Consider the following 19,492-nt stretch of genomic DNA (forward strand, 5'->3'; position numbering starts at 1 on the left):
GGCGGGTGGGAAGGTGGCCGAGGACTCCGGTGGGGATGCCCGCTCACGCTGCTCCGTCTGTTCCAGATCTGGCAGGGGATAGACATCGAGACAAAAATGCACGTCCGCTTCCTTAACATGGAAACCATTGCCCTATGCCACTGACCACCCCTCCCCCACGGAGAACCTGCACTTGGACCCGGACAGCGAGGCCCATGGGGGCCCTTTTGCTCCAGCTCTTGTAAATAGTCAACATCCCTCGCTCATCTCTTTTTCCCGCAGGGTATGGTACTTGGGGCTTTGCTGTTTTTATGTCCAATAAAAAAGAAAACGGGTTTGTTAATGAGCCTGGCTCCTGTCTATTCCCCACGTCCATGCACGTGGCCTGGCCATTTGGCGGCCCGAGGCCGGCTGACTACATGAGGAGCGAGGGGCAAGCAGCAGCAGCGAGTCTTCAGAGGCTGGTTTGCAAGGGGATTTACTTTTCCCTTCCTTTCTGGTTTATTGTGGGTTAAATATTTGCTGTTTTCCCTGCATGAGTGCTGGGAATTCACCTGCCTTCGCAAGCCTAGGCAGGAAGGTAAGGAGAAGCAGCTCCTCGTTCCATGGGGGCCGGGACTTGGGCCAGGGGGGCTTCCTTGGTGCCACGACCGGATATTCAGACCCAAGGAGGAGGCGAGAGGAGCTGAGCTTGGGCCAGCTGCAGTGACCGCCCGAGCTCGCCCCACGGGGCCGCCGGCGGTTAGGGCCTGGCGGGAACAGGCTGGGTGTGCCCTGCGGCCCTTCCTCAGGATGGGGGCCGGCTGCATGGTCTGCACTCCACTGTCCCCAGCGCAGCAGCAGCAGGGGAGGTGACTGCCCCAGGTAGCATCTCCCACAGCTCCGGTTGTCACCTTCGGGCAGTGGGGTTGGAGGGGAGGAAGAAACAAAGGTCATTCATCTCGGTTGGTGGCAGTGGCCCATGAGTCAGAAGAGGGCTGGCAGCCGGTGGTGCCCTGGTGACCTGCCATCACCGCCGTCACTGGTCACCGTTTACAGTCCAGGCTCGCTGCTTCCATCGACACTCGCTGGAGGCACCTTCCTAGCCTTCCAGGGAAGTTCCCCTGATCATTGTTCCCCTGATCATTGTTCCCCTGATGATAATTGGCTATTGCTATTACTTGCATTCTTGAATTTGTAATTCAATTTTGATATTAAGTGTGTTGTATCTGTCTTATACCCACATGTTGGGGTTCAGAATGTAACAGGCGCCCCCTGGAGTCTTCATCTGATGCCCAGTGCCTGGTCTTCCCTTCCCTGAGGCAGTCATGATGGTCCCTTCCTCTGACATCCGCCCCCCCCACCCCATCTGTGTTGTGCATACGTTGCTTAGGACAAGATTAACGTCAGTATTTAAAAGCCAGCAGGCGTCCCGAGGGCGGCAGTGGAGCTGGGAAACTCTCATCATTTAGACAGTGAGAGCTGGCGCGGGCATCCCGCCCTAGTGAGCGTGCGGTGGACCGGGCTGGGCCTCCGACCCCAGCCGTGCCTGAGGAGCGCCAGTCTCCACGATGCGCCTGACAGGCAGGCGGCCAGGGGCAGCGCGGCCCCATCTTCGGTAAGTAGAGAGCAGTCTGAAGTCACTTCTAGAGATCTGCTTTTAACTTTTTTAAAAATTTTATTTTATTTTTTAAATCGAAGTATAGCTGATTTACAATGTTGTGCTAATTTCTGCTGTACAGCATAAGAGCCTCAGTTATACATATATATATATATATATTCCTTTTTTTATATTTTCCATTATGGTTTATCCCAGGAGATTGGATGTAGTTCCCTGTGTTACACAGTAGAATCTGCTTCTTATTTAGACTTGTGCTTAATTCCACAAATATTTTGACATTTTCAAAGCAGTAGGTCAGGGCCAAGGCTGTGCTTCTTACCCTCCAGGTGCCGGCAATGGGGTGGGAAAGTGGGATGTAATCTCCCTCCCCACTCCCCCCTTCTCCTGCTGCTGGGATCAGTTGCTCACACCCCTGGGTGCCTGGCTGCCCACAGAAGGAATCTAGAAAGGCCTGGTGTGGGGAGATCTGGTCCTATTTAGGTGCTAGTTAGCTATCGTCCAGGACGGGTCTCCAGTGAGACCCCTGCAGCCTGGCAGAAGCGTGTGTCCCCGTGCCCTCCCCTACCCCACACTACTGCCAGGGACCCATGGAGTTACAGAGCAGCAGGGACTGCTGGTGTGGCCACCGTAGGCTGGATTTTCTGGCATTCTCCCAATTTGCTTCCATTTTCTTCTCAACAAAGGCAGTTCATTAATGTAAAGTGTTTTTATAAATAATAGATCTTCCATCAGCCCCCCTGCAGAGCCTGCGTTTGGGAGACATGGCCACTGTGGGCACAAGCAAGCGTTTGCCCTGTTCAGACCACTGAGGGCCGGCCTCGTGTCTTTGAAGCTTTGAGCCTCAGCTTACCTAAACCGCTAATTAAAATGAGACTTAATCACCCTGAGCCCAGTCCATACTGCTCAAACCCAAGCTGTTTGTTCACCGTCACTGAGGATGTCTAATTGGCAGGGTTGGGGCTCATTTCCACCAGAGGGCGGGCCAGAGTCCGCCTGGGGCTCCCCCGCCGGCTCCCAGGGCACTGTGTGCGTGATGTGTTTTCACTCATTTGGTGGTTCTGGGAGTGATCGGGGTCAGCTATTAGTTGGTGCGGACCTGCTCCTAGGAAGGGTGGTTATTCCCCACAGTCTGCTGGCCTTTGATTAGAAAGAATGAGGGTCACCGCTCTGGGTACGCATCTCAGGACGGCTGTCTGGGCAGTGCGGTCTGCAGAGGCTGGAGGCTGGAAGCTCGGAAACGGCCCCTTACTGGTGGGCGTGCCCAGGAGGGGCTTTCTGGCTGCAGAGACCCTGAGGGGGTGTAGCACCCTCCCCCCATCTGAAGCAGCCTGAAGCAGGTGATGTTTGTTCTAAAATAGGCAAGTTGAGAAATTAACAAATGCACTTGTTTTACAGCTTTCCTTTTATTAGGAATTATACCCCTGTGACTAATCAGTGCTAAGTCAAGCATCTGAAGTCAGTGCTTCGAGGGCCTCAGGCTGTGTGTGTGGGTGGAGACGGGGAGCAGGGACAGAGTCTGCAGCCTGCGGGATGAGGGTGAGGTCTCCTCTCTCCATGTTCTCCACCCATTTCCCAGGAATTGGGTTGAAAGCATATTACCAAGGGGAAAAGTTACCAGAACTGGGCTTTTGGCCGTGAAAAGAATACGGCAGTTTGACACAAACATGCCAATTTGGTAGGTTTACAAAAGGGCTGTGTAATGGAAATCTAATATGAGCAGCTCAGGGGAAAGCTTCTGCAGCCACGTGAAACATGAATTATGGATAAGGGAATGCAGTAAGATGACAACAGCTTCCAGTTTTGGCCAAGCATCCTCTGAGGGAACGAATTACTGCTAGACTTTAACAAAACCATTCCATTTTTTTCTGATCCCAGGCACTGGCAAGTTCTCGAAGTGCGTCATGTATGGATCGGATCCTTGTCACTGAGCAGCTGAACCCGTCTCCACTGCCTGTGGTTCACCAGGCCGGAGCTGAACTGCAGGCGGCACAGTGACTTACGCAGGCTGATGGAGAGTTAAAGGTACAAGTTGCCTTGGCAGGGTTTCTGCAAACACCTGCTTTGCAAGCTGTCCTCCCACACAGTGACCTTGGGAAGGCCTTGGAGAGTTGCGTGGGAGGGGCCGGGGTTTTCACCATGACTTCCCAGGGCGTCAGTGTTGCCTTTGCCTCCAGGCTCTTCTGGAATCAGTGAACCAAGTGCCAGCAGGGATTCGGTGGTGGATGAACTTGGCCCCAGGACTGAGGACTCTGATGGGCACACGGTGGCTGCTCTTCCTTCTAATCTGCATGTTGACCAAGTCAGCAAGGGGCTAGGTTTCTGGTCTTTACCCCAGGAGTGGTCCAAGGGGCAGCAGAAAGGCTGGAGGATGTGCCGAGAAGCAGTTTATGGCCGCCTCCATCTTAGAGAAACGAGGCGGCTGCGTTAGTGCTAGCACTGGGCGAGGGGACAGGAGATACAGTGGGGGCGGGGATGGGAGCCTGCCCTCCCTCCCTAGGGGACGAAAAGGTCCCCGGCACAGAGCTTCTGCCTGGAAGCCCCTGCCCACCATCAGAGGCAGAGAGCAGGCTGGCACCCGCATGGCACGGGCCGGAGCCCAGCGAGAGGGGCTGTGCCATCGCCCATCCCAGGCAGCCTCCGTCCAAAGCGCTGCATGGCTCACTGCAGCAGCCAGGGAGCCATCTGGCCTGGCCGCTGGTGAGGTGGGCAGGTCTGCGAGGCTCAGGGCGCCGCGGACGGGCGGCCAGCACCACACGCTCCCGGCTGCCACAGCTGCTGCCCAGAGCAAAGGTCCGAGTTGGGAGAGCCAGCCGGCCCCCGCCTCAGCCATTGTCGTAGATCTGCCCGTCCTGACAGGCCATGGACGGCCTTAACAAGAAGGCTGTGCCCCTACCAGGAAGACGTTTCTCTCCTAGGATGAGCAAAGTTGGTTTGCAGTGACCAGTGTTTGTCATTTGAATGCAGAGTGGAACGTGCTATCCCCTCAAATGTGGGGCCTCTGGTTCCGAGGAGGGGTACGGAGGACTTCACCCTGGTGTGGTCAACTCTCCTGCACAGAAAGGACCAAAACTCCACGGTTGGGGACATTCAGTTTTTCCTCGAATCAGCTGAATCTGGTGAGCCTTGGTAGGGGAGGTGTTGCTGGCCCTAGGGTGTCTCTGCAAATGGATTATTGCCTGGGCAGCGGCAGTGGCAACACCAAGGCAGCACACGGCTGAGACTGCAAAGCACAGCCTAGCGGCCGCAGAATGTGACAACAGAGCCATACTTCCTCCCAGAAAATGCTCTTATGCACAATTTCACATATGGTTGTGTGGGTTTCTTGGATCCTGGCCTAGGAGCCCCTCTAATAGTGGTTCTGGGAAAAACTATTCAACATGTCAGGTGAGATTTCCAGGGTGGGGGGAAGCTGGTAAAGTGGTATGCCAGGGGACTGTCACCACGCACCTTGCCAGGGTGCCAAGTAATTTCAGCAATAAATACATTTAAAAAATTTAATACTAGAACCAACATGGACATGTTATAAAGCAGAAAGCAAAGTCATACAATGTTTTAAGACAGGACAGAGATTTCCGGTGTTTGGCCCTCTGGCTCCCCCAGCGGTATATCCGAGTCTCTTCTGTCTTTAGGGAAGACATGGGGCCCGAGTTTGAAAAGCAGAAGAGATACAGAAGAAAAGGAGACGATAAGTCAACTAAGAATTCAGAACTTGCAAAGAAGCTCCCACAAAATAGCCAACGGGGACAAAGGTAAGATGGGATGAGCAGACGGGGGTGGACATGGGCCAAGATTTTTTTAAGCCACTGGTAAATGCTGGTTCATAAAGGAACTTTGATCCTTTCCCCATCAGGCTATTTCTTCCACAATGTAAGGTTTACAGCAAAAAACACTGACTGAACTTGGTGTGCTTGGAGATTATTTGGGCCCAATAAACTTCACAAAACCCAGGTGGTTTTCATGAATGGGAGATGTTATCAACAGGCTGGGAGGAAAAACCCCACGCTTGTAACGTTTACACTGGACCAGCAGCTGGCAGTGAATGAAAGTAGTTTAAAACCGTTTTTACTTTCAGTAACATTTTCTGGGTCTAATTTCTTTTGAACTCTTCCATTACCCTTAATTCCTGCAAAGCTAGGAGGGAGAATGTATCTGCAAAATGAACTGTGAAATGAGACTGGAAGGGGCTGCTGCTTAAAAGGAAAAACAAACTTGCCGCAGTGGTCCAGTTGCATTAAGACTGTGAGAGGTGAAAACCGTATAAAGTGAGGTCACTACGGTGTCAGAGCAGCACAAGGCAGCGAGCGTAAATAAAGTACGTACTTCAGTTGCCAACTGCACATTGGCTTCATTGATGAAGTAATTGGGTTTTCTGAAAGGAAGCAGAAAACCCTCCTGACACAGCTGCCTTCCCGGGAAGGCAGCCTGAAGGAAAGCAGTGCTCTCGGGACTGAGGGGATGGTTCCCAGTCGCGGCTCTCTATGAGGATCTTAATTTGAAAAACCTTCCAAAACCCTCATGACTCAAAAAGTTCTAGGACTCCGCGTAGTGGCGCATTTCCCAACCGTGCACGCTTGTGAACAGCAGGGAAGCTTCACTTTGCTCTTGGATCAGTGGGACGTTATCCCCATGCTGAAAATACTCGGATAGTCCCTTGTGCCTTTTTTCTTCCTTTATCAAGAGTTGTATATTTTATCTTTTCAAAAACCTGCTTTCGGCTTTATGATCAATTTCACTATTTGTTGGTTTTCTAGTTCATTAATGTGTATTTTTATCCTTTTTTAACTCCTTTAAAGAAGGATTTAACTCCTCCTTTCTACTTTGTTTTGCTGTCTTATTTTCTATGAAGTCATGACATCTCCCCCGCCCATTCGGGCCTCGTCCCCTGGGTCTTGGTGTTCAGTGCGTCCACCATCACCCTGGTCTGGAGAGTTTCTATTTTCCATTTTTCTTTCCCTGTTTAAAACCGTTAATTCAGGAGTGCCTGGGGCTTCCAGGTGTATGTTTTTGTTTAGCTTTTTGTTGATTTCTAATCGTACCGCATTGGGACTGGGGGCACTGGATTGGACCTGTCTGGTATTGCTCTTCGTGTAATCTGAGATTTTCCTTGTGGCCTTCATACATGGTCATTTTTTATGCATGTTTTGTGGGTATTTGAAAAGGGACAGAATCCCATCTACATCCATCGTGTCACGCTTATAAATTAAGTAAGTCCTCTGCATCACCCACCATGGGCATGGATTTTGTTTCTCTGAGTAGTTCTATCAGTTTTCTGCTCTGATATTTTGAAGGTACAGTAGATGGCTGCTACTCACAACAGTCTAAATCGTGAGTAACGCAGGCTTTGCCCTCTTAATCCTTGGAAACAGAAGCTGGTCATCACACGGAAGGGGCTCGCGTGCTGCTCGGTGGTTGAGCGTAATGGTCCCTCCGCGCCCTCCCCTTCTCTCTCCAGAACCCATCACCTGCCACCCCACGCGGACGATGGGTGTTCACGGTACGTAGAAAGTGTCTACTTTGTATCGTGCATCGCAGACACAACAGTAAGCAAAACAGTTATTAACGAAGTAGTTGTATAAATATATAATTATAACCGTGTTAAAATCTACCAGGAAAAAGTGCTGCTCTCCCAGGTTGGGTGGTGGTGTCAGAGAAGACAACCCAGAGTTGAATTCTTGGTCTCAGATCCAAGGGCTCAGACACTAGCACGTCCAAAGGCCCCCAAAGAAGAAGGGGTTTGGAGACTGGAAAGAGGCTGAGCAGGGGTGCAGAAGGGCCTTATCTGAGAGCTGGAGCGAGAGCTGTGTGTAGTGTACAGAATGACGTGTGATGTGGGGAGGTCCCAGCTTGGGCCCGGGGGACACTCCTGAGACAGGTGGGGAGCAGATGCAGGGCTGCAGTGGAGGAGCGGGGTGGGGGGAGGAGGTATAAATCTGAGCCATCAGTGTGTGGTACTGAAAGCCATGAGAGAGAGTGAGTGAGAACAGAGTAAGATGAAACGAGCCCTGACAGACGCAGCTGGAGAAAAATGAATTGGCAAAGGAGAAAAGCAAAGGCAATAGAGGAATATGTGGGGGTCACAGAAGTGCGCCCTGCAGTTGCTTTCCTCCCCCAGCACTTAAAACCTAGTGCGGTGCTCCTCTGTAGTTCTAAAATACACAGAATTGGTTCTTCCCATGTTTCTCCCAGCTCCCAAATGAGACAATTCTCTAAATGTTGTCACAGGGAAAAGCAAGCGCCAGGTCATAGTTGTAACCCGGTATGGTGTCACAGGACGAACGGCAGATGGGCACAGTGCTCTGAAAGGCCAGCCGGTCCACTGCAAACTCGTAGGCCTGGATCAGCCCCCGGTGTCTAGAGAAAGCACAGAGACAGCGGCGGGGTCAGTCCTGGTCCCCAGCCCCCAGTGACTTCTGTCTTTGCAGCAGGCACGTGCTGGAGACAGGAAAGCGAGTCATCGTGACACATGTCTGCTTCGGCCCCACAGTGTGTTGTGGACGCTCCAGATCCCGGGACTAGAGACAAACAGGTGAGCAGACAAGTTTGATGGAGGGAACTGAGTGCTGGGAGGCACCTGGCTGAACAGGGAGGCAGGAAGGGTCAGCCTCAGGGAAGGCCTCACAAGAGGCTGCTTGGAAGCCAGGCCAACAGTAATCAGAAAGGGTCCTGGGCCTCCCTGGTGGCGCCTGCGACGCAGGGGACAGGGGTTCGTGCCCCGGTCCGGGAAGATTCCACATGCCGCAGAGCGGCTGGGCCCGTGAGCCATGGCCGCTGAGCCTGTGCCCCACAACGGGACAGGCCACAACAGTGAGAGGCCCGCGTACCGCAAAAAAAGGGTCCTGAGCCTCTGGCATGGGCCTCTCTCCTCTGGCAGCCGTCACCCAGCAGGCTGAGCGTGAGGACTGGGCTTTGCCTCTGTCACTGGGATTCAACACCACAGGTCCCTAAGCCTTTTGTCTTGGGCTCTTGGCACATGTGGCCGCCTTCCCCCTCTGTGTCCCTCCCGCTCCCATCCCACCCCCTGCAGTGTCCTGCTGAAGTGCCTGAACAGGCACTCAGCACGTGTTGTTGGCTAATGCCACCCTGCCCGCATGTACATGTATGTTCCTGACTTCTATGAAAAGAACGGCTAAGCCTGAGGGTACCGTCCTGTAGGGACCAATGTGGCCTGGGATGTTCTATTAATAAAACCAAGCTAAGAGAGTCTCGTCTGAACTCCTACAAACCCGGACCAACCGAGCCCAAGCACTGACCTCCGGTGGGTGACAAAGTTGTCCAGGTCGGCGTTGCGCACCACCCTCTCGTAGGGCACGTGGGCCGTGATGAGGCTGTGGCAGTTGAAGGAGATGTGCCGCACGGGGTGTCTGGAACAGATGGGAGAGAACGCGCGTCAAGGTTAAGTCAACTGGAACTCAGCACGTCCCGCCTTTGCTGCTGTGGTCTCGGAAGTTTGGAGCTGCAAGGGACTCCAGAACCATCTAAGCCATCTTTTGCTTTTACAGAGGAGGAAACCGGGCCCCAGAGGGGCAGTGTCTGGCCTCAGTTCCCAGAGTTAGCTGGAGAAGGCCCCATGCCAAGCCTACTCTGTAAACACGTCTCAACGTCCCTGCGCTCACTGGCTGATGCCCTAACACCTTGGTGCGTTGGGACACAGAGGACAAACAACCTGAGACAATTCGGACACACGCAGTGGAGAACAGCCCCATTTCTGCACCCCCCACCCGGCTGGCTGGCCGGCCCTGGGCGAGTCACTCCAGCTCTCTGAGCCAGGTTCCCCAGCGGCAGGGTGTGTTGAGTGGTGCCCTACAAAGGCCTGCCCGTCCTGAAGTCAGAGGGCTACAACTGATACGTGGATTCTGGGTTGTGAAAGCACATTCAGAAAGCTTTGGAACAAAATGGCTTGAAATCTATGTAGCAAAGGCTTTTTTGTTCATTCTAAAAACTTTTTTCCAGCGGAGCACTGAGCCAGGAGACACAGGATAAAAAAGATGTCTAATGCAAGCAGCTGCCTGCCATCAGAGGGATTCCCGACTGTTAAGAAGGTGAGATCCATTCCACAAAAAATAACCAGTGTTTCTAGAGCACAAGATGAGACACAGAATTCAGCACTTGGCAGGAGGAACAGGAGACCGCAGCACAGACTACAAGGGCAGCCAGGCCCCTGCACAGAAGGGCCGAGGGTGGCACGGAGGGGCTGAGTGGGAGTCCCTTCAGGCTGAGCCACGGCTGTGCCAGAGGCAGGGACAGGCGTCTTGGCCACAGCAGAGGATTCTCTCGAGGGGTGCCTGAGTCCAGGGTTTGCGGCACCACCCGGAGCAAGTGTGGCTGGAGGACTTCGCTCAGGGCCCAGTGAGGCCGGAGGGATGGAAAACAAAGCCGCGAGGAGGACAGGGAAGGGAGAGGTCGGAGCTCAGTCCCAGCTTGCAGCTGGGTGACTGCTGGTACCAGTGGCAGAAAGGGGAGGTCAAGGGAGAGCTGGCTGAGGAGGGGCGGGAGGACCTGGGGAGTGTGGCGAAGAGGCTGCAGTGGGCAGGAGACCGAGCAACAGCGAGACCAGAGCGTGAGAGGGAATCAGGATCAGCAGCCGCGAGGACCTGAGTGAGTATGAGAATCCCGGGCGGGAGCCCGATGAGGCATCAGCCTTGCTGTGGTAAACAATGCTTTGGTGACCTTCTCTGGGACAAGCCACTAAGCACTGGTGAGAACTGGACATGCACTTACAAATGAGTTAGGAAGGCTGGGACAGGATGACAGTTCTGGGCATGACCTCGCTTAGCCTGTCGTCACCTGAATGACCCATCCGAGGGGGTGCAGCTTTTCAGGGAGAGAAAAATGAGATCTGCTGGAGTGCAGGCCTAGTGAACTAAACGGAGCTGCTGGTGGCGGTCCCTGGGGGCCTGGACTGCCGAGGAGGCTGTCCTAGAGGCCAGGTTGAGCCAGCTCTTTAAAACAAAAGGGTGTCCTTAAAGGCAGATAGTTCTGGGCTTCCAAAGTGTGAGAGTTTTAGTTGCTTTTTGGCACCACCTGGTGGCAACTCAGTGCATCACCACAGCAGGCAGGGCTGGACCGAGCCAACCAAGCAGCATGGAGGGCACCGTGGTCTGAGAAAGATGCAGGCCCAAGCACGGGTTATCGCCACCCTCCAAGGAAGAAACCAGTTCCTCTATTTGACCTCGTACTTAAGCTAGACTTGTGAGCAGTCTTCATTTTATCACGCTCTGCATTTAGTGGGGACACGTCTTGTCCCAGAGGTGCTGAGGGACAGCTGGGGGAGCTCGGTGCCCGTCTCGCACAGGCACGGGGGCTGGATGGATGTGGGCAACAGGGGAGAGCGTCAGGGCCGCTCCAGCCGACCCCTGCTCCAGGCAAGGCCACCTCTGCTTTAAAGGTCAGACACCAGCGCGCAATGTTTAACCGGCTGGGCCGCCTTAGTATCCATTTACCTACATCCATACAGCCCTCTGCTGCACTTGGGTGAATACTTTCAGTCTGAAGCGCCCTTGTAAACAGTAAGGCAGATCAAGACTTCCTGGAGTGGAGGAGAGGAGGCAGGGCCCGGGCACTGCCTGCAGTGCCCCCGCCCGCTGTCTGGCCCGCCCCACTGTGGTGTCTACCTGAGCTGGGAGCTGTGGCAATCTGAACAGTGACCAGCGCCATTTCCGAGCCCATTTCGCAGCAGCTGACTTGCAGGGTTCCAGTGAGGACCACGTGGTAACGTGTGGACAGCACTTCGCACAGTACCTGGCTCAGTGGCTGACTGATGCCATCATTGCTGCTACTGTGGTCACTAGAAGCACCTGAGGGCCCACCTTACCTGGAGTGTACCTCCCACAGCTTCTGGTTCATCCGATAATCCCACACGGAGACCAGGCCCTCCTCGCCCCCACTGACAATCTTCCAGTCGTCCATCTGGACTGAAGAGACTCCAAGTTGGTGGGCAGAGATGGACAGGGCGATCGTGTCAGTGCGGAGGTCGTGGAGCCTCACCCTGCAGGGCCACAGAAGAGCGCAGAGATTAGCATTAGAGCCTGAAATGACGAATTCCTCCTCAGCCATGCTGGTCTGTGTACAGCAACCCTATGAAAACAGAGTATGAAACCCCTTCAGTTACGAACACCTAAATACTGATACCAAACTTTCACCACCTCCTTAGTGTACTCTTAGAGGAGGCCAAGAGGCACTAGAAGTGAACTGGCTTAGGGCACCCCCAACCACTCAAAGCACAGAATAAGGAGGACTCAGAACAAATACACCAGCTGCCCTGCTGCTCACTTTTATGTGCTCTACAGGGGAGACGCCTGCCCTGGGCACAAGCCCATTGCGAGGGAGGCTGACCTGACTGCCATGGTGCCTCCAGGGGGACGTCGGCCTGAGAAGGCTGTCCAGAGGGTAAGTAAACTGCCCAGCATGGCAGTTTTGCTGTTCATATAAAAGTCCGTTAAGAGCAAGTTGTAAAACAGCTACATTTGTCTGAAACCTGAACCCTTACCTGGTTGGGAAAATAACACTTTTTGGGTAATTTAACTCAATTTTTAAGTTCATCACCATCTTGTTGAAATTTGGAAAGGTGATGCATCTACAGTTCACTAAGCATAACAGAATCGTGATAAGAGTATGTGGACACTTGGCAGTCACTTATCTGAAGTCTTGAGATAATTACTTACCTTGTAATAATCTGAATTTCTTTAAGAACATCTTTAAAAACTACTTTCTATACAAATATATGCTGAATTTCCACATAAGGATAAATTAGATCAGACAGAAATCTCCCATCCACTAGAAGTACCAACACAGTTCCTGAAATAAGCCACAAGAGCTAAAACTGAATGTGGCAACATTTCAGTACAGGTGAATTTAACAGCCCCTATGCTGCAAGTCACAAAAGAAAAGAGAGTCGCTGCCCTGAAAAGATGCCACTAGCTAGCTAGCAGGGGAGCTGGACAAACATGTCTGACACAAATAATGTGGAGAGAAGGGATCATCTAAACATGTTCTAGGTCCTAAACTCTTACAGGTACATGAGCATGCACAGACACAAAGTATCTTCAGAGTTCTGAGGGGAAATTATTTGAACTGGAAATTCTATACCTAGCTTACCTACCAAGTTTGAGGGCATAATGAAGACTTTTTTTTTTAAACATAAAAGGAGTCAATGTGAGCTACCCATGGATACTCTCTGAAAGAAAGTGATGTAGCAAAATGTCAGAAGGGCCATGAGGAGCCAACACACACACCACAGAGGGATGTATGAAACAAACACTGAATGTTAGCAGACAGCTTAGAAAGCCCTAATGTGTCAGCTGGGTGGGCAGACGCACACAGGACAAACCCACCTCTTAAGAGGAAGAGCCTCAAGTCACAAAGCAAAACTCAATATAGGGACTTCCCTGGTGGCACAGTGGTTAAGGCTCTGGTCAGGGAGCTAGATCCCACATGCATGTCACAACTAAGGAGCCTCCCACAACTAAGATGTAGCACAACCAAATAAATAAATAAATAATATTTTTAAAAGCAGAAAAAAGCAGGTTTGAAAAAGAACCAAATAGTACTTAAAAAAGAAAAAACGTTAAAAAAAAAAAAAACCTCAATATATGCTACACACGAAAGGCACATTTGCATGTGACAAGGAAGAGGTGACAATTTTAATACCTGAAAAGGTAGATTTCAGAGCAAAAAGCATTAGCCTGAGAGTACTTCAAAATGATGAGAAGGATACAGTTTACTAAAGGTTTGATAAAACTTGCCAGGAAAGAAACAAAAAACCCCACATGATACCCAAAACTAATATAAAACTGTAAATCAACTATATTTTCAATTAAAAAACCACACATGGACCTAATTTCTGTAGGTCTATTTTCCCTCCTTTTTAGTAATTCAGTTTCTTTCATCATTGTAATCTATTCAGGTTTTCTAGTTCTTGAGTTCATTTTTTGAATCTCCATATTTGAAGACCTAGATGAATAAATGACATTGTAGGAAAATAAGAATTATCAAAACTAACCCCCAGGAGATAGAAAATCCAAATAGATCAAGGAACACAGAGCAAGCTGGGAAAGCTGTTGAGGAGCAAGCTGTCCCTGCAAAACAAGAACAAGCAAAATGGGTCCAACCTGGAAGGAACAGACTGCCCCCCACATTTCCCAAACCCCGGGCTACATCTACTGTTCCACAGCACAGCAAAGGGAGGAAAGCTCTGACTCTTTACATGGAGCCAGCATTCTGTTATTACCCAAAACCTGACACTGCAAGCATGACAGATCTGGACCAGTGCTAAGACCTGAATAAAATATCAACTAACAGAACTCACAGCAACATGTTAACCAGCAAGTGGACTCTGTCTAGGATGTCCATTCCTGTGGTCCACCATGCCTCTCTGACAACAAGAAACCCACAGAGAGGGTCACTTCCATGGACACTGAAGAGAGATTTGATGACATAGAACACTTATTCCTAGTGAGAAGTCTTTAAAAAACAGTAATCTACTTTTACCAATATTATTTCACATTGTTTTTAAAAAATTAGATATAATTAGATAAAAGAAGAAAATGAGAAGTGGACAAATTTATCATTAGGGTTGACAATCCAAGGTAATTCAGTAATAATTCAGAATCAAATATGTATTTTAATATGTCAAAATCAATAACTATCCTTTGTACAACCACTAGCTTTAAAAATGTAATTGAAGAAAAGATCCCACTTAAATTCTCCATGATAAGCAAAATACCCTGTAACAACTTTCTCAACTTGGAGCTCTACCATACACATTACATCAACATTACTTACAGAGGGCTCAGAGTTAAAACAAACATCCAGGATAGGAAGGCCTTTCTAAACGTTACAAAAAAAAAGTCAAGGCAAATTGGAAACTGGGAAAAATGTTTGCACCAGAGGACTAATTTCTTATAAAAAAAAATTCCTTCAAGTTGATAGTAAAGATTGATAGCCCAGTATTAAACTTTAATAAAGTTTAAGAAAAGAAAAAATAGTTCACAGGAAAAGAAATACTAATGGCTTTTTTTTTTTTTTTTTTTTTTTGCGGTACACGGGCCTCTCACTGCTGTGGCCTCGCCCGTTGCGGAGCACAGGCTCCGGACGCGCAGGCTCAGCGGCCATGGCTCACGGGCCCAGCCGCTCTGCGGCATGTGGTATCTTCCTGGACCGGGGCACGAACCCGTGTCCCCTGCATCGGCAGGCAGACTCTCAACCACTGCGCCACCAGGGAAGCCCACTAATGGCTTTTAAACACTTGTAAGACGTTCAAGTTCACTGGTAATGAGGGGAATTATGCACTAAAACTACAATGCAGTAATACCACTCAACCTGCCTACCCAGCAAAGGTAAAGTCTCGTAGTACTCCGAGACCCCTTCCACGCTGGTGAGCCCTGGATAGAGAGGTACTTCTGTACGGCTGATGTGAGCACAAGCCCAAAGAAAGTGACTTGGCAATATCCAACAATATAAAAAATATACTTCACTTTGACCTAGCAGTTCTGCTTCTAGGGTTTTATATAGGCTCTATCTAACATACATGTACATCCACATATATACATACAAGGCCATCAGCCACAGTACTTTTTCAGTAGCAAAGATGAGGCTTCTGTTTCAGGCACCCTGTTGACCCTCCCACTGAAAATCACTTCATACTGCTGGATAAGACGTAACTACATCCTTTTAAGTGCACTGCTGAGCTCACAGAGTAAGCGACCTCCCTAGGGTCCATGCAGACAACCAGGTTGGAGAGCTCGAGCTGCAATTTTGGTTGCCTCTATGCATGTGCGGTGGGGGTGAGGCTATTGGCAGGTGCCAATCTCAGGAAGCAACGGGACTGGCTCTTACTGTACCACGGGGGCAAGGCTGTAAGAATGGGGTCCACTCAAAGGGGAATATTGAGACCTTGCTTTATAAAAAAGCAGTATAGAACTTCTAGACACGAAAACATAATCCCTGCAATTAAACTCATTAGATAGGCTAGAAACAGATTAGACAAAGCATTTGTAAATTAGAAAATAAATCTGAAAAGTTACCTAGAATGGAGCACAAAGAGAGAAACTGATGAAAAATGTGAATGAAGCGTTAAGAGATGGGAAGGATGGAAGGGGATGATGGTTCAGCTTACACCCAAAAGAAATCCCAGAAGGAAAAAATCCAGTGTGTGGCAAAGAGGCGATATTCAACGTGTTAATGGCCAATGTTTTTCCAAAACGGAAGCTAGGCACACTCACACTCACGAGCACTGATCAGAATAAATGAAAAGAAATACGTACTACGGAGCGTCGTAATAAAGGGGGACGCTGTGAAAGACACAAGGGGTCTCAAGAGCAACCTGAGACAAAAAGACTTCTGATAATCAGACCAACAGGAAAAATGAGAAACAGTATTTACACTCATGAATTTGAGTGACTCAATGGGGAAGGCACACGTAACCTAGCTCCATCAGCAGATGCCAGCTAAAGCCGTGATGGTACATCCGGTACAGTGGAGACCTGCATGGGCATCAGAGAATGAGGCAGAGAGTTACACACACCGAGGACAGCCGTCACCTGAACAGTCACACACCGAGCGCACCAGGCCCGGCTGCGTGACGGCAGCTGGGGGGCAGGGGAGGGAGGCCCGCATCTGTGTGCGCAGGCACCCTCTGGAGAACGCCGCAGCACAGCTCCCAGGAGACAACTTCTCCCTGTATATACTTTTTTGTGCTTTTGAATTCAAAAGGTTACCTGCTTAAGTTAAAAAAATTTAAAGATAAAATTCTGGAAGGACATACTGGAGTCGGTAACAGCAGTTACCCTGGGGAAGTCTCAATGGAAGAATGAGGGGAATAGATGCGGCTTTTACTTTTTATTCTAGACGCTGCCATGTTGTTTAAGGAACAAGAACTCGTTCATGACCGGGAGGGGCACCCAGAGGCCTTCACAAGCACTGGTCACACTCTGTTCCGTAAGTGGGTGGGTGGCGGGAATGCTCAGGCGTTCCGTTCTTTAAATTGTACACAACGTACCTTGTATACACTCCCATGTGGATGTTTTGTTTCAAATAAAACAGGGTTTTAGAAATCTACAGTCTTATGACACGGGGGTGAGTGAGGTCCATGGCTTCTTCCCTGCTGGTGACGAGGCTGACTGGGGGCTCCCTTAGTACAGCAGGCCAATCAACACCCCCCCACCCCGCCTCCCCTCTTCCCAGGGAGGGGTCTGTGACCAGAGAGATGCGGAGCGAGCAGGAAACACACAGAAGACAAAGAGCTCCAGAGCTCCCTCAGTCAGCATTTACAGACACTAATCTTTAGGCATTTGTGGGTTAGAGAAGGGAGAAAAGGTAAAGTTGCTGTGAAAGGAACTCTGCCTGGAGGCTACAGCTGCACCGCTTACTAAGGGGAACTTGAAAATGAAAGTGGGGGGAGAAATTTTTAGCTTGAGTACTTTTCAGTGCGTATTTGGTTAATAAGGGTCTATTTTGCTCTAGTGATTTTCATAAAGAGCTCCTCTGTTGAATATTTATACTCCATAATTTACAGTTTGGCTGTTAAGGAGACAAAGGCAAACACAAATTTGGTCCAGAAGTTCAAAGTTTGCCATCTGTTTTCCTATTGTATTTAGATACCGGCATGGATGGCTCCAAACAAAATACACAAATACACCAAAAGATACAGCATTAGTGTATTTTATCACTAAGGAAAACAAAAATGGGCCAAAAACAGACTCGAACTTCTCCCCACAGGGAAAAAGGAGAAGCACTTAGAAGACATCTCCTCTAAGAGGCACTGCTCTGGTTTCTGGCTGACATAAAGAGATAGCACACAGCACGGGGTGCGAAGTCCACGCGAACCATTCGAGTTCACATTACGAAATGCATCTCTGCTTCACACACCTGACAGCGTGGCCCCAGCGTGCACAGCAGCGTTCCCTGGCAGAGCCCGTACCCTCAGCGCTCAAATCAAATTCCCGACGTGGGGAAACAGGTAGCACAGCAAATGGGCACAAACATGCCAAGACAACTGATTCCAGGGACAAAAAGAAGCCAATGGTAGACACTGTGAATCCCTATCCAGCGTGTGTTTCATCAACTTTGCCCGTTGAGAAGAAAAAAATAATTGGTCTGAAAGCTGTAATTGTATTATGTTTAATATTCATGGTTGGGTTTGGAGGGCTGTTCCAATACTCCCTCTCTCCAGCCCCTCTCTAATGAAAATCACACCATAGGAGTCGGCTCAAGCCCGCCAATTAAAACAAAAGACACCAGAACCTTCCAAAGACTCCAACAGAGGAGCATCCATCTGATGGGCAGGAAAACGTGCTGGAACTGAGAGGGAGGCACGCTCTGGCTGGTCCTGTGCTAAGAGCTTTGAATAACTTATTAGAACACTTGCAGATGGAGCGAATGCAACATTTACGCCCCACTCACTCTCCCTGACAGCCAGCAGCACCAGAAGCCACCACAACTTTGTATCTGTCAAGGCGAGAAGAAAGCTCCGACACTCTCTAATTAGGGGTCACAACTCAAGAGCCTGCTTCCCATTGGTTTGGATAAAATAGTCCCATAAAATAATAAGGCAAATTGTATTTGATGGCAAAGATGAAGCCTGTTCAGACTCTGGCTCAGCAGTAATCATTAAGAAGGACCTGACCTTCAGCTATATTTCTATCCAGAAAATAAAGGGAACAAGCAAGACGGCATTAAAACAGTCTCCCTTTTTTTAAGTGACCAAATTAATCAAGAAAACTCAGTTTTTTTAAAGAAATCAATAACATGATTCTGTTTTGTCTCATCGAACCTATATTAAAGAGGATTTTTAAATACAACCTTATATGCCCAAATCAGTAGCTATAACATATATATGGCACCAATGATGGCCTTTGGTGAATGATTCATTTTTAATAGCAACTAGAAAAACTTGTATTTTCAGGTAGAACTGCCCAGTTTAATCCAAGTAGGCTATGGTTAGAGCTCTATGTATTGTAAAGCTGTATCTCTAAAGTTTAGAGTTCTTTGTTTATTGCCCATAAAGAGTAATAAGCCCCTTGGACTGATCACTTGACCTTTCTAGACCTGTTTCCTTAGCTGGGCCAGCATTAGATGGTCTTAAAGAGCTCTGCTAGACTGAACATTCTGCAACCCTTACAAGCCAGCCCATAACACCACCTGTGGACAAAAATGTATAGAGGGCTTCCCTCGTGGCGCAGTGGTTGAGAGTCCACCTGCCGATGCAGGGGACATGGGTTCGTGCCCCGGTCCGGGAAGATCCCACATGCCGCGGAGCAGCTAGGCCCGTGAGCCATGGCCGCTGAGCCTGCGCGTCCGGAGCTTTATGGTCAACTGATTTTCAACAGTGGTGCCAAGACAATTCAAGGGGGAAAAAAGAGTCTTTTCAACAGATGATGCTAGGACAGTGGATATCCACATGCAAAAAAGAATGAGGTTGGACTCCCATCTCACACCATATACAAAAATTAACTCCAAATGCATCACAGACCTCAGTGTAGGAGCCAAAATCATAAAACTTCTTTTAGGTAAACACAGGAGTAAATCTTTGTGACCTTGGGCTAGGAAATGGCTTCTTCAATATGACACCAATGGCACAAATGACAAAGAAAAACTGGATAAATGGAGTTTCATCAAAATTAAAGACTCCTGTGCTTCAAAGGGTGTATTATCAAGTATGAAAAGACAACCCATAGACCGGGGAGAAATATTCACAAATCACATCTGGTAAGAGGCTGGTATCCAGACTATATAAAGAACTCTTGCAACCCAATAAATAGAAAGACAACTTAATTAAAAAATGGGCCAAGGATTTGAACAGACATTTATCCAAAGAGGCCAAAAAGCACACGAAAGGATGTTCAACATCATACCTTTAGGACAGCTATAATCAGAGACCACAGCAAGTACCGGTAAGGGTGTGGAGAAACTGGAACC

The 19,492-nt window shown here is 49.4% G+C and overlaps 2 protein-coding genes across 2 annotated transcripts in view; one reads left to right on the forward strand and one right to left on the reverse strand.

The window, feature by feature from the left end:
• The window catches only part of TESC (tescalcin), a 63,970-nt gene extending 63,647 nt beyond the window's left edge, over nt 1-323 (forward strand). Inside the window, exon 8 of the mRNA XM_082641190.1 lies at nt 67-323. Coding sequence (XP_082497316.1) covers nt 67-144 — 78 coding nt within the window. The 3' untranslated portion in view covers nt 145-323. The remainder of the gene's footprint in view (nt 1-66) is intronic.
• Nucleotides 324-5,059: 4,736 nt separating this feature from the next.
• The window catches only part of FBXW8 (F-box and WD repeat domain containing 8), a 115,290-nt gene continuing 100,857 nt past the window's right edge, over nt 5,060-19,492 (reverse strand). Inside the window, exons 9-11 of the mRNA XM_082640817.1 lie at nt 11,391-11,564; nt 8,830-8,940; nt 5,060-7,930 (exon numbers count right to left, since the gene is read on the reverse strand). Of these exons, the coding sequence (XP_082496943.1) occupies nt 7,786-7,930; nt 8,830-8,940; nt 11,391-11,564 (430 nt within the window). The 3' untranslated portion in view covers nt 5,060-7,785. The remainder of the gene's footprint in view (nt 7,931-8,829; nt 8,941-11,390; nt 11,565-19,492) is intronic.

This window comes from Mesoplodon mirus (assembly GCF_964341445.2).
Source record: "Mesoplodon mirus genome assembly, chromosome: 13".
Taxonomy (NCBI): domain Eukaryota; kingdom Metazoa; phylum Chordata; class Mammalia; order Artiodactyla; family Ziphiidae; genus Mesoplodon; species Mesoplodon mirus.